The sequence below is a fragment of the Strongylocentrotus purpuratus genome, unplaced genomic scaffold (genome assembly GCF_000002235.5).
Source record: "Strongylocentrotus purpuratus isolate Spur 01 unplaced genomic scaffold, Spur_5.0 spur5_scaffold_13, whole genome shotgun sequence".
NCBI lineage: Eukaryota > Metazoa > Echinodermata > Echinoidea > Camarodonta > Strongylocentrotidae > Strongylocentrotus > Strongylocentrotus purpuratus.
In genome coordinates, this window is record NW_022145598.1 from 14,217,654 (window position 1) to 14,232,241 (window position 14,588).

The following is a 14,588-nucleotide window of genomic DNA, read 5'->3' on the forward strand; positions in this document are numbered from 1 at the left end:
GCAGATAGTGTTTATAGGAATTATTCTGACCTAAAGAAGAAAGACTCGAGTTGCACGAATAAACCAAAGTTATGTCACTGCCAACAATATTGAACCCCTGGATTTACAACAAACTCAATGAAATCGTTGAAAAAAAGAAGATAAACATAAAAGATAGTCAAGCACATAAGCAACCGCTTAATATATAAACATGTTTATTAATTTGAAAGAATCGTTGGTGATAACATGCAAGGTACATCACGGATAATACTGATAATAAGAAAAACAATTTCATTAAAGGCTTCCATGTAGTGTAATTTGTTTGAAAGCACGTGCATCCGAGTAAACATGTATAGAAAATAGATGAGTGCACATCCATGCAAAGTTCACATCCTACAAGTATACATACTCCGGAAGGTGCCCCTCCCCCTTAAAATCAACATGGTATGGCATTAGTACACATTTCTAACAAAAAGCATAGATGCACTACCCCCGCCCCCCCCCCCCCCCCAATCAAGTTGATGACCTCTTTCTTTCTCTTTTTAAACCTGGATCCACCTCTGAGAATACATACAATGAGATGTGCCAGGTAGTTTGTTTATTCATCTAAATCAATATTGATACTGATAATCATGATAATGGAACTAACAATATTTAGCAAGTAACATTCACTATGATTGTCACCAATAATTCAATGTTGGCAACATTTCTAAGGGAAAATTTAACAATAACCAAAATATCAATTATAGGCAAAAAAAAAAATTGTTTTCAAGAGGGGAGGGTGACATTTACATGTATAAAATTAGTAAGAGGTTTTTTGTCTGTATTTACTTTTCATAGGGAACATTGATTTACATTTTTGTACCAAAATCTGTAGCTCTGAAATGTGCAGCTTTTCCCAGGCTGCTACTGCCTTTGTCAGTGCTGTTACCTGAACTTGCCTAAATCAGCCAAGTATACCGCAGAAAGGTCAAGCCGGGTCAAGTTGATGACAAAGGCTGTAGCTACACAGTTGACAAGTTTAAGAGGATTTTTTGTTTAAATCAAGATAAAAAAGTTTAACTCTTCACCATCATATTCCACCAACACAGGTGAGCTTTTAGAATAAAATTCCCTTTACTGTTTCAGGCTTTTTAATTTCTCAGCCAGAGGAAAATAGTAAACAATGGTATACTTTGTACCTATTTGGGTATTACATTGCACAATGAGTCAGTTTCTGATTGATAACAATGTAATCAGTTAGCACTCAATTGTATGACATAGATACAGATTATGAAACAATTTTCCTGTTGTAGCTACTCAATAATCAATTCATAAACACTTGACTGTCCTGTATATGATACATAACAGAGCTAACAAATTTGATAGAATGTAATATATTTCATAATAGCACTTTGAATGAAAAGAGATTTGTTCTCTGTGCTTTTTTTTTTCTTCTTGTTTGTTTTTTGGCAATTGTGTTTTGTCTAATTTAAAGAATACTTTTGCAGCTACTTTGCAGAAATTTGTACAAAATCCTGTAGTAGCTATTCAATGATCATTTCACAAACACTTTACTGTCTTGTATTTGATACATCACAGAGATTTTAAATTTGATAGAATTTAATACTGACATTTTATAATAGCACTTTAAATGAAAGGAGATTTGTTCTCAGTGCTTTTTTTTTTGTCTTCTTGTTTATTTTTTTTAATAACTTTTTGCCATTGTGTTTTGTTTAATTTAAAGAATACTTTTGCAGCTACTTTACAGAAATTTGTACAAATGACAATCAAACAAAATTATTACTTTACATAATACTTTAAATACTTGTTATGAATATTCATACCTTTTCATGGTAACCAGCTGCATTTAGTTCTCTTTGGTACATTCATCTGCTTAAATAAGGTATGTACTAGTATGCATTAATAAATGAAAACACTTACATGGTTGACACTTGGCTACCAATATAATCTACTTGAACATAAAATTTATTCTTGTCATTTTTTGAGAATGTAGCACTAATTTAACAAAATGATAGATTCCATATAATGTGATTTTTCATGAAAGCTCTGAGTGTGATTTCAGTGATTTTATGGTTTTCTTTCGTAAATTGCATAAAGGAATGAAAATACTAACACATGTTAGTTGCATATATACATTACAAAATATACCCAATAGTATTAAAGTGTACTAATCAGGCAATCAGAAAACAAAAATAACAAATTCAAAATTTGAGATTCCAATAGTAACTCCATAAAGTGATACTGCATGTTTGTACATGATGTATACACTCGATCAACATAAACATGACTTATGATTAGACTAGTCACCACATATTTGCATGCTCGCATTGAATAGAACCTGCACAGAACAAAAGTCTGGCTTGGGTTCTACATGTATGTGCTGGGTTTTATGTTATTCATATATTTTTTTTCTACAAATATACTCCTGAACTGTTACCCCACACATTGCCAGTTCAAATTATTGAGGATCAGTTTACACTTTCCAGGCTAGCTGACATACACATATCGTGTTTTAGGCGATGTATATTATAATGGCACTTTGTGACACCCAAGTGATAAAATGTCTTTGGTATATACTGCTCCTTGTATAACAATTGGTTATAAAATATTTATTTACTGATTTTATAAAAGGCAAACATACTTAGCATAAGGCATATCGTCGGTGGGGTGACAAAACCTTGGATCTCAATTTTTTTTTTTGCATAATTTTGTACCTAATGGCCTACAGCACCACCTGATAAATCCATGGAACGACTCCTGTCTCGGTTTTTCACAAATTCCACACAAACACCCTTAAACTAAACCTTGTAATTTTAACCCCCTTTGAAGCTGCACTGACAAAACCTTGTAACATAAGATACGTAATTCCTTCTTCTTGTAGCTCACACACGGCCTAACAGTACCGAAGTTAGTGTATTCAAATCCTTGTAAGTTATTCAACCAAATCCTCGTAACTTATTCAGAGTTGAAAGTAAGAACTTGTATCTCAATTTGAATAAAAACTAAAAACTTGTATCTCAATGTAGATAAAAGCAAAACCTCGTAACTCACTTTCAAATATAAAAACAATTATTTTACTGTATTTCAACAATGACATTAAAAATTGTATAAATATTCCAGTTTTAAAAAGAAAGGACGGTGTCACAGCACTAAATTTGGTGAGACAGGAAAGTTTTTTCGCTCTCCTGAAAATTAATGATTTTTGAGATACAAGGTTTTGTCACCCCACCGACAGTATACCATTAAACAGAATCTCAAAATGATCAGGTATATAATGCTTTGAACACCTGCAGAATGTACAAGTATTAACACATCCATTCACGTCTTTTGACCCGTTGACTACTGAATTGTATAGGTCCCATAGGTTAACACAGGGACCACCAGGTTCCCGTTAGCAAAGGGTTAACCAGTAGCTGCCTGCTTCATATCTCCCAAACCCCTTTGGGTTTCTAATGAAGCAGGCCTCCAGACAGGCACGTTGGCTCTCTCAAGAGGCTTGTTGTCCAGGAGGATATCAGCTGCCTTTTCTGCAATCATAATTGTTGGAGCATTGAGATTGCCACTGACGATACTGGGCATGATGGACGCATCCACAACTCTGAGATTCTCCAGGCCAAAGACCCGGGTGGTGCTGTCGACAACGGCCATATGATCCTCTTCAGAACCCATCTTGCAGGTGCAGGACGGGTGGTAGGCAGTATCTCCTTTGGCCCGGACGAAAGCATCTATCTCTGCATCTGTGTTGACAGAAGGGCCTGGCTGAAGTTCCTCTGCACGGAATGGATCAAAGGCACTCTGAGCAAAGATCTCGCGGGTGAGCTTGATACCTTCTCTCAAACCCCAACGGTCATCCTCGGTGGCAAGATAATTGGGATCAAGAATTGGATGTTCCCTGGGATCCTTTGATCTGAGCTTCATGTACCCCCGGCTGGTTTCCCTCAAGGTACCGACATGAACCTGAAAGGCATGGCAGTGGCCAGGGTCCTGTCCATGGTTATTGACGACTGATGGAAGAAAGTGGTACTGGATATCGGGATGATCTAATCCGGGACGACTCCTGATGAAAGCTCCCGCTTCCAGGTGGCTAGAGGCTGCTAGTCCAGTCTGGAAAATAAACCACTCCAGACCGATGGCTACCATATTGTGAGGAAATTTCCACTGGGCTTTGTACAATGTGATGGGTTTCTTGCATCGATGTTGGACATAGACCTCGAGATGATCCTGAAGATTTTGTCCTACCCCCGGAAGGTGGGCAACCACCGGGATGCCCAGCTGTTTCAAGTCATCCGCATTCCCTACACCAGAGAGCATCAGCAATTGCGGCGAGTTAATTGCACCTCCCGATAAAATCACATCCTTTGTCGCTCTTGCAACCTTCTTCGCTTTATTCCGTGTGTACTCTATGCCAACTGCTTTTGTTCCTTCAAACACAATCCTATCAGCAAATGATCTGGAAAGGATAGTTAGGTTATCCCTCTTTCGGACTTCACCTGATCGAAGGTATGCATTGGCTGTGTTCCACCGTATACCATTGTGGATTGTCATATCCATGTATCCAAATCCCTCTTGCTGATTTCCGTTCATATCAGAGGTGACTGGATATCCACATTCTTCTCCAGCTTTGATGAATGCCTCAAATAGAGGATTATTTGATTTACCCCTAGAGACATGTAGTGGGCCATCGCCTCCGCGGAAGTCATCTTCACCAAGCTCGTGGCACTGGGCACGCTTGAAGTACGGCAGGCAATCTGCGTAAGACCACCCTGTGGCACCCTCTGTGTCCCATCTATCGTAATCGTATGCATGTCCCCTGACATAGCACATTGCATTGATGGAGGAAGAGCCACCAAGAACTTTACCTCTTGGCCAGTACATCTCCCTGTTGTCCATATGCCCCTGAGGAACTGTGTGGTAATACCAGTTGTAGGTCTTGCTGCCCAGGGGGTACATCAGGGCAGCAGGCATGTGGATCTTCCAGGTGTAGTCTTTGCGTCCAGCTTCCAGAAGTAGGACCTTGTTGCTAGGGTGGGCAGAGAGACGATTGGCGAGTACACATCCCGCAGACCCCGCTCCAACAATGATGTGCGTGTACTCGTCATCACTTCCATTGCTTTGAACACAAAACGGCCGAGACTGTTGGAAACTAGATGATGCAGGAAATATGGACAGATGCTTTACAGCATGCAATCCTGTAAAAGGAGACAAAAATTAAATCAAGAAATCAACCATCTATACTTCAATTTACTAGTATTTCCATTTCATGTACATATGTTGTCAACTCTGTTTCACAAATATGCTCCAAAGGTACCATACAAATGAATTGACAAATATCATGTAAAAGCAAAACAAGTGCTAGTAATTTTGTCAAATTGAAACTGCAATATGGCTTTTGGGGAAAGACATTGTACAGCACTAATGAGCAGAGTCAATAAGGAATAGTTGTAACTATATGTAGATGTAACAAATAATATTGAGAAGATGAAATTTGTATATTTGTACCGTATCCGGACACCTGCCCCCCCCCCCCTCCCGCCCGGATAACCATCCCTAGTATAACCACCCTCCAAATAACCCCTATGACAACTACCCCCAAGGGCAACCACCCCAGACAACTGGCCCCTAGGACATCTACCCTCGGACATCTACCCCCAGAAAACTACACCCTAGGATAGCCGTTCAGGAGGGGGGGGGGGGTAGTTGTCTTGGGTAGGATAGCCGTTCAGGAGGGGGGGGGGGGGAATTGTCTTGGGGTAGATGTCCGGGGGGTAGTTGTCCAGGGGGTATTTGTCCTTGGGGGTAGTTGTCTGGGGGTAGTTATCCTAGGGGGTAGTCGTCCTAGAGGGTGGTTGCCAAAGGGGGTAGTTGTCCTAGGGGGTAGTTGTCCTAGAGGGTGGTTATCCTAGGGGTGGTTATCCGGAGGCTGGTTGTCCAAGGGGCAAGTGTCCTAGAACCCTATATACATCCAAACTGGCCAGCTTATCTACATCTTTGAAAAAGGCAATACAGGTGCTAAGCATCCAAAATGAATAACATCTATTATCCCTAAAATACAATACTACAATGTTTCTCTTGATTCACAAATGCAATGGAATAGATAATCTAAATTACACACATTTTGGGGTCTAAAATACCTTCATAGCAATGTTATGTCCTAAAAAAAAGCACTAGAAATGTCATAAATAAGAATGCACTTTGAGGGCATTTGCGGTCTTAAACAAGAACTCAACTGTCCCTTTAAGGAGGAAAAACTGAAAATCATTTTGTATTGCTAGTATCTTGCTATTTATCATCTAAAAGCATAGGAATCAAACAAAATGTTTTTGAGGGCTTTCCTCGAACTATACACAACTCAAAGTACAACTATATGTACCTCTTGTGACCACCTGCCCCAGATATTGTAAATTATACATAAGTGTTCATAATATGCCAGACACAATTTGTTCTTTATTTGTAGATACAAAGTCATATCAGTTTTACTGCATACTATTAATGCTATCTCTTACCTTGTCTAGCTCTTGCCAAAGATAGATTCATGATGATGTCTTTAAATCCCGCTGCAGTTTTCCACCAGACAAAAACACTTCATCTGTTCAGTCCCACCGGAGGTTGGGTGGTACGTGATAACACGGAGCAAAAGAGATTTGAACTTTGAGTTTATACTGCTCATGCATTAACCCAGCATTGCACTAAAGTCCTGGCTCCCAAGCAGCGTGCCTAGCTGTACAAAGGGCGAGTAGATCGAAAAGTCAACATGGTGAGCCATTAAAAACAGGATTATTGTCTCCCAAAGACTATATAACAACAAATCAACAATTCAAAGATAAAGGTGATGGTTGATTGCATGCATGTGTATTATGTGTAAGATGCAGTACGGTGAGGATTTCAAAGGATCCAAAAGGAAAAAAAAGCAATCTTACTGAAAATTGCATGCACTTGAAACACAGAACTTTATTCATACACCTTGTAAATTTGATTTTTTTTTAATTTTTTTTTATTTTTTTTTTAAATAAATATTTTGTTTTGTTGTCTTTTTGTCTTCTTCTTTTATGGTGGGTGTTTTATTTTGTAACTCAAGAATGGAAAATCAACTGGTTGAATTATGGCCTTTGTTGGATACTTTCAGATGTAAGCTTTCATATGTCACATTCTCAAGATACATACACCAGGGGGTGTTTCACGAAGCCTTTTTTCAATGACAAATGACCAAAATCAGTGACAAATCTGTTGATAACCAATCAGAAGCAAGGATTTCAGTAGCTTATAACAACAACTGTCATTTGTCACTGATGACAAGTTTTGTGAAACACCCCCAGGACAATTCAATTTGTCATATATATACTTAACAAATTACAAAACCTGGTAATCAGGGGGTGAATGATTTAGTTGGTAACCAATTACCTACGGGAACTGGGTGGTCTCTGTATTAAGCCTATGGAAATGAAACAGTGAAAAAAATACACGGGGGCTCAGGGAGATTTAGCCCCGAAATGCCCAAAAGAGCCCCCGAAAATCAGAAAAGAGCCCCATAAATTTGCATAGAGTCCAATGCAAAACAAATTATAGACTGTTATTTTCATGTAGGCAAGCTTGAAAAGTAGCCCCCGAAAAATAAACATTAATTTTTTCCCTGAAATGAAAGGATTCAGGTACAATTTGGTCAAAACTTTCACAGCTATTTCTATTTCAAATATGAGGACATTTTGAAGAGCATTTCTTGTCATGGGGCTATTCTTCCAAACTGACATTTTTTTTAAATGTAAGGATTACAAATCATTTTTTAACTTTACTAAAAATATATCTTTTAATTACAGGATGGGTGTTGTGTCGATTGGTACACTTCATTGTACCTGTTGCTAGGTAGGGCAATCCATAATGTTTGTCCTACCATATGCAAAAACTTATGTTTGCAATTCACATTCTGACTATTGAAATACATTTATTTGTAAGAGGTGAATGAAATCATTTGTATTGAGGCACTCAACAAGGACTTATGCATCAAATTTGATTACATTACAAGAATGGCCTGTATACATGCATCATAAAGTAGGTATTGTGATATTTTGAATCTAGCATTCTAGTTCCAAAGGTTGCAAACATGCTGTAATATCCACTGATCAAAATCCAAGTTTGATTGTAATACTAATATTGTAATAGCTTTTGTCTTGTTTACCCAGGGTACCCTCTTCAGTACTGATACTGTTCTCACTGAGGCCTCTATTAATCATTACCCCAGTGGCTTTAGCGCTCAAGCATTCAAGGAATATCTTCCATCAGGTTCCCATACACCTGGGTTGAGAGTGGCAAACATAGGTTAAAGGTATTAATACAAAGTTTTGGGAAATTTTGAAAATTGGCTGGATAGTGATTTTTTTACAATTTTGATATATTTTGATGCCCTTGTGAATGCAATATAAGCAATTATAATGTTTACCCCCTTAAACACTATCTGCTTTCAAGAAAAATAAAGGTAAATTTTGATAAATTTCAAATAGCTACCAGTATACTCTTTGACCATGAAAATCTCAGAAGATGTAGTTGTGATATATAATTTCCAAACAGGAATAGCTAATTGGTTGATTTTAGTCAAGAACAATTGTTTTATAGCTTAATTAATATCTTGACCTTGAGAGGGTGCTATACAACATAGAGAGTTCATTATTTACAAATGTCATAACTTTAGACTCAATTTCAACCGCTATCAACAATCACTGAATATTGTAGGATCACATATGCTTCCAATAAGTTCATTTGAACTAAATTCATGGCCCCATACCAAAACTTTGTATTATATACCTTTACATATGTTATTCTTACATGTATTTCAAGGATGTATTTTTCTGTCACCAGCTGTTTGTGCTCTTTACCTCACTTCCACAAGTTCCACTTTTTTCCATCAGCTTCAAAGAGCATAATTATAATGTCTCTTTTGTTTATGCATCAATGTTATTCAGGAGACTAATCCCTACTCAGTCTCATCCCATTTCCTCCACATTTATCACCTTTAACCCTCAGTTCCTCTAGTTTCTTACACTATGAATATGACGGACAAAGAAAGCGGAAAAAATATACAGTTCCTCAGGTAGACAAAGGAACATCCCTTCACTGCTATTATGTAAAGAGTGAATATGCATGTCACACCTAGCTGTTCTACACATTAATAGCAGTGAGGGGATGTTCCTTTGTCTACCTGAGGAACTGTATATTTTGTCCCCTTTCTTTGTCAGTCAAGTTCATAGTGTTAGTTCTTCCATTTTTTAGTCTCTCTATTTATTTCACTTTTGTATTAATTGATTTTATTACTTAAATTGCTAAATTGATCGCTCTTTCTTCTTCAAATTGGCAAATATTACATTTTTCTTTTATTGCTATATTGTTCTCTGTAACTTGCATAAGGTTGGCTTGTGAATTTAAAAGTTAAACTGAAATTTTACTTGAAAAACTTTGAACCTATAACATGTTGCCAACTTTAAAAAAGAGGTTAAAGATTTTAAGGATTGTTTTCCTTTTTACATTTATTTTTGTCAAATGTACTGAGACACAGTGATCAATACACGATTTGTGCAGAGATTAGGACCTTCTCTCTTTTCATGCATCTAGTATATTTTAGGGCTCTAAATCAAAATTTTGTAAGTGAACCAAGCATACCAAGACATATTCTTGTCTCAAACAGACTAAAAGAATGCAATTGTTAATTTGAATGATTATCAGGATTATCTGTAGACAGTAGTGGGAGACATTACTTTTCAGGGTGACCTCAAATAGCTATACATAATGCACTTCTACTATACATAACATTCGTTTAGAGCCAAACGATCTATTGTAGACCTGTCTAAAGTCTGGCATGAACAGGTAGAAGGGTAAAACTGTGTTCACTTATAGTTAGACATAAATAAAAACTTTATTTTTTTAAAATTTAGTATGGTTCTTTTTACTCCTCATCATCTACTTACTCTTCTTTTCCTTTAATTCCTCTTCTTCTTCTTCTGAACAAGAAGAAGAAGAAGAAGAAGAAACAGCTAGAAGAAGATATGATATAGAGAACATGCACATGGCTACATCTACAATACTAACTAGTCTACATCTGGTCCACTTTTTTAGTCTGAGCCGCCCGTCGCCGCGGTGTAGGGGGGTATAGGCCGGAGTACCCAGTTCCTATATATAGGGGCAGGGGTAGGGATCGGGGAGCGGCTATAGCTAGCTTACCCGAAAGCTACAAGTAACAAGAAGTATAACTGCAAATATTAGTTCAACGTTCAAGTTCAAGTTCAAACAATAGCGCCATTCAAAGGCGCTAACAAATCACATCAACATGCAGGCATAACGTGATATACTGACAAACAATAAGAATCGGACAGCGTTCGATCAAGGGGCACGTACAGTACTTACTTGTTAGATGATAATTGTGCGTGTCATGATAACTATAATTAGTAAGGTGAGGATGGATGCAGCTCGATCACTCATGTAAATACCCGTACCCATACTCTGCTCGAGCTCGATCTAGATGTGTATTTGTAAATTATTACAGGTTTACGTGTGAAAATCAACGTACCTCGATCTAGCCATGTGTGCAGGAGATGCAACCTAGCTCTTTACGTGCCCAGTTTAAGTACCGTAATCAGCGAGGGGCGGGTATATCTAGGAGCGCCCATTATATTCATTGGATGCATTGCATTGGTTGCCGATGGATGTACATGGCCTGCAAGGGATTGCATAACAGATAGAGCTCTCTATATAAGCCATGATAGTTATAGATGATATCATTCGACCATGAAGTTTTGATAATATAAGAATATGAACATTTATATGCCTTTCGGGAAGCCTTTAATGTTTTAATCCATTGAAGCACTATAGCTACTTCACGACTCTCAACTATTAATGCAAAAGCCAATCAGATAGTACAGTTATTGTACATTGAAATACTGAATGGCTTATATTAAACCCCTGTTACCAGGCAGCCAGAACTAAATAAAACAATTGAAATGTAGCCAGAGGCGGCCCTCCCGGGGGCAAGGGGGCACATTGCCCCCCCCCCCACTTTTTCAAGCACCCAAAAAGTGCCCCTTTTTACATAGGAATAGTGCCCCTTTTACTTTGACAAGTGCCCCTATTAAAATTTAAAAAGTGCCTCTTCCCCTTCTCAACTCTGATAAGTGCCTCTTTTATTTGGACACGTGCCCCTTTTCCTTCGACAAGTTCCCTTTTTCCTTTGCAATAAGTGTCCAATTTCCATTCTCATAAGTGCCCTTTTCAATCTCTAGTAAGTGCCCCTTTTCAGGTACGAGAAGTGCCTCTTTTCACTTTTGATTGGTGCCCCCTTCACCTCTGATAATTGCCCTATTCACATCTGAGAGGTGCCTCTTTTACTTTGACAAGTGCCCCTTTTCCTTTGTAATAAGTGCCCCTACCCCTTTTCCTTTGTAATACGTGCCCCTACCCCTTTTAATAACTACCCCCAATTTAACTCGGATAAGCGCACCTTATATTTTCACATGTGCCCCTTTTGATTTTTAATAAATGCCCCTTTTCCTAATGATGAGTGTCCCATTAAAAAAAGCCCCTTCCCCTTCTCATAAGTGCCCCTTCTCTGGTAAATGACCCTTTTCAGGTACGAAAAATTACTCATTTTCACTTCAGATAAGTGCCCTCTTAACCTCCGATAAATACCCCTTTAAAATATGATCGGTGTCCATTTTCTTTCAACCAATGCCCCTTTTCCTTTCTAATATGTGCCCATTTTCCTAATGATAAGTGCCCCATTAAAAAGAGCCCCTTCCCATTAGTACCCCTTCTCTGGTAAATGACCCTTTTCAGGTACGAGGAGATACTTCCCTTTACTTCAGATAACTGCCCCGATAACCTCCGATAAATGCCCCTTTAAAATCTGATCGGTGCCAATTTTCTTTCAACTAATGCACATTTTCCTTTCTAATAAGTGCCCCTTTTCCTAATGATAGGTGCCCCATTAAAAAGAGCCCCTTCCCATAAGTGCCCCTTCTCTGGTAAATGACCCTTTTCAGGTACGAGAAGATACTCCTTTTCACTTCAGATAACTGCCCCGATAACCTCCGATAAATGCCCCTTCAAAATCTGATCGGTGCCAATTTTCTTTCAACTAATGCACATTTTCCTTTATTATAAGTGCCCCTTTTCATATCAGGTCATTGTCCCTTTTCACGTGCGATAAGTTCCTCTTTTTACCTCTGATAGTTTCCCTTTTTAAAATGATACATGCGTAACATGCCCCTTTTCCTTTCTAATAGGGGACCTGTCCCCCCTTTTCACCTCCTATACTAATGCCCCTATCAAAATCTAATGGGGGCCCCCTTTCCGTCGAAAAATGCCCATTTCCTTTTTTCATGACTGACTTTGTTCATCCCTGGTTGAGTGCCTCTTTTTGAAGGTGTATGAAGTGCCCTATTTTCACCTCTGATAATTACTGTTTGTACTTTGGCAAATTCCCTTTTCCTCTCATCATTAAACGCACCCCAAATTTCAAGCGACTAAGAGCAATTTCTCCCAAAGCTTGCTCGCTATGCTCGCACACATCAGATCTATAGATGATATACTTATGTTACCTATCAAAGGTCTATTCAGTCTTCCGTTATGAGAATGTGCTTATAACCCCATCAGGATTGGGTATTTTCCTCTTTATAAGATGTATTTTTCGCAATGCGATCTCACAAATATTAAAAAATGTCCTTGCTTGCTTCGCTCGCTCGCAAATAAGTTAGACCATCACACCCGACTGCAAAGCATGATGCCTAAGCAATATCATGTATGGTGTATAAAGTGAAACAAATATTGAAATCATCCCTGATAATGTAATCACAATACAGGGGTATATGCCTAAGTCTAAAAGATTGTATATTCTCGCTTTGATATTTCACTTTGTAGGTGCCCTTTTTTCCCAGAAAGTGCCCCTTTTTCTTGGTCCCCCCCCCCCACTTTGTAAATCGCTCGGCCGCCCCTGAGTGTAGCCATTCTGCACCTTCTAATAACATGCGTGAAATATAGCTCATATTTGCTCACCCAGGCGGCCGATCGAGGCGGAAAGATCGTTTTTTCTTTCCTTTTTCCTGCCCCCGCCCCCCCCCCCCTTCTTTCATTTTTGAGCAATTTCGATATAGCAAGACCATCTGCTATCAAAATTTATCAAGTATCAAAGTTTCATGAACAAATTTAAAATATCATTAGGTGAGACATTTTTCAACTGCAAACTTTTTTGTGGGACGTAGTCAAATTAGCCTATTGGCATAAAATCGCTCACAACACACACAAACACAAAAACAATGTAAAACATATATTTTGTGCTGGCTCAAACAATTCGCTCGCTCGGAAATAGGCCTAACTATGTCCTATTATCATGTGTTGAATAGGCATACGCCCTGGTGCTGCGACCTGGGGGGGGGGGGGCATGGGAATACTCCCCCTCCCAGAAAATTTGAAAAAGTGCACATTTGTTAAATAGCATATTCTGAATGAAAACTGCAACCCAAATGTAGGCTCTGGAGGGCCCAAGAGTGCAGCGTTCATAGACTAATACAAATGATAGAGTCTTCTCGCTCGTCCGCTAGCCTGGGCTCCCTCGCATGGTATCCTTCAAAACGGGCAACCCTTCAGACTGCACACCTATTACCGGCAAAGTAACATTGAAGTGTGAAAACAGTTTTTATGCTATACAGTTTTGCTAACTATTTTTTTTTTTTAATACAACTAAACTTCAAAAACCGTCCCACACCTTTGCCCCTCCCCCTCCCACATTCGCATAACGGAAGACTGAAAATACCTTTGATAAGTAACATACATGTAAGTATATGATAGATGCGTGCGAGCTTTGAGGGAAATTGCTCTTAGTCGCTTGAAATTAGCTAGGGCACCTTTAATGATGAGAGGAAAAGGGGACACTTGTAGTAAAGGAAAATGTGCATTAGCTAAAAGAAAATGGGCACCGATCAGATTGTAAAGGGGCATTTATCGGAAGTGAAGGGGTCACTTATCTGACTCGGAAGTGAAAAGGAGTAACTTCTCGTACCTGAAAATCAGAGAACGGGCACTTATGAGAAGGGGGAAAGGGGTTGTTTTTTAATGGGGCACTTATCATTGGGAAAAAGGGCACACTTATTAGAAAGGAAAAAGGGCACATGTGAAATATAAGGTGCGCTTATCCGATTTAATATGGCGGTAGTTATTGAGAGAGGGAAGGGGTACTTCTTACAAAGGAAAAAGGCACCTGTCAAAGTAAAAAAGGCATGTACCTCTCAGATTTAAATAGGTCAATTATCAGACGTGAATGGGCACCTTTTTTTTTTGGGGGGGGGGCACTTACTAGATATTAAAATGGACACTTATTGCAAAGAAAAATGGGAACTTGTCGAAGGAAAAGGGGCACGTGTGCAAAATAAGGGCACTTATCAGAGTTGACAAGGGGAAGGGGCACTTTTAAAAAATTAATAGGGGCACTTGTCAAAGTAAAAGGGGCTCTATTCCTTTGTAAAAGGGGGCACTTTTTAAAAAGTTAAAGGGGCATTTTTCCTATGTAAAAAGGGGCACTGTGCCCCCCTTGCCCCCCCCCCCGGAGGGCCGCCTCTGCTTACTGAGGACGTAGG

At 38.8% G+C, this 14,588-nt stretch overlaps 1 protein-coding gene across 1 annotated transcript; it reads right to left on the reverse strand.

The window, feature by feature from the left end:
* Positions 1 to 3,123: 3,123 nt before the first annotated feature.
* Positions 3,124 to 6,679, reverse strand: LOC587688 (choline dehydrogenase, mitochondrial). The gene is made up of 2 exons (XM_787400.4): positions 6,486 to 6,679; positions 3,124 to 5,171 (listed from the first exon to the last, which is right to left on the reverse strand). Exons 1-2 carry the CDS (start codon positions 6,514 to 6,516, stop codon positions 3,385 to 3,387), a joined length of 1,818 nt encoding a protein of 605 aa, XP_792493.2. The 5' UTR covers positions 6,517 to 6,679; the 3' UTR covers positions 3,124 to 3,384.
* Between the last annotated feature and the right edge of the window lie 7,909 nt (positions 6,680 to 14,588).

Coding starts and splice junctions, on each gene's coding strand:
- LOC587688 (XM_787400.4), bottom strand. CDS start 6,516: ATGAATCTATCTTTGGCAAGAGCTAGACAAG. Junction 5,172..6,485: donor TTTGGCAAGAGCTAGACAAG/GTAAGAGATAGC, acceptor CTCCTTTTACAG/GATTGCATGCTGTAAAGCAT.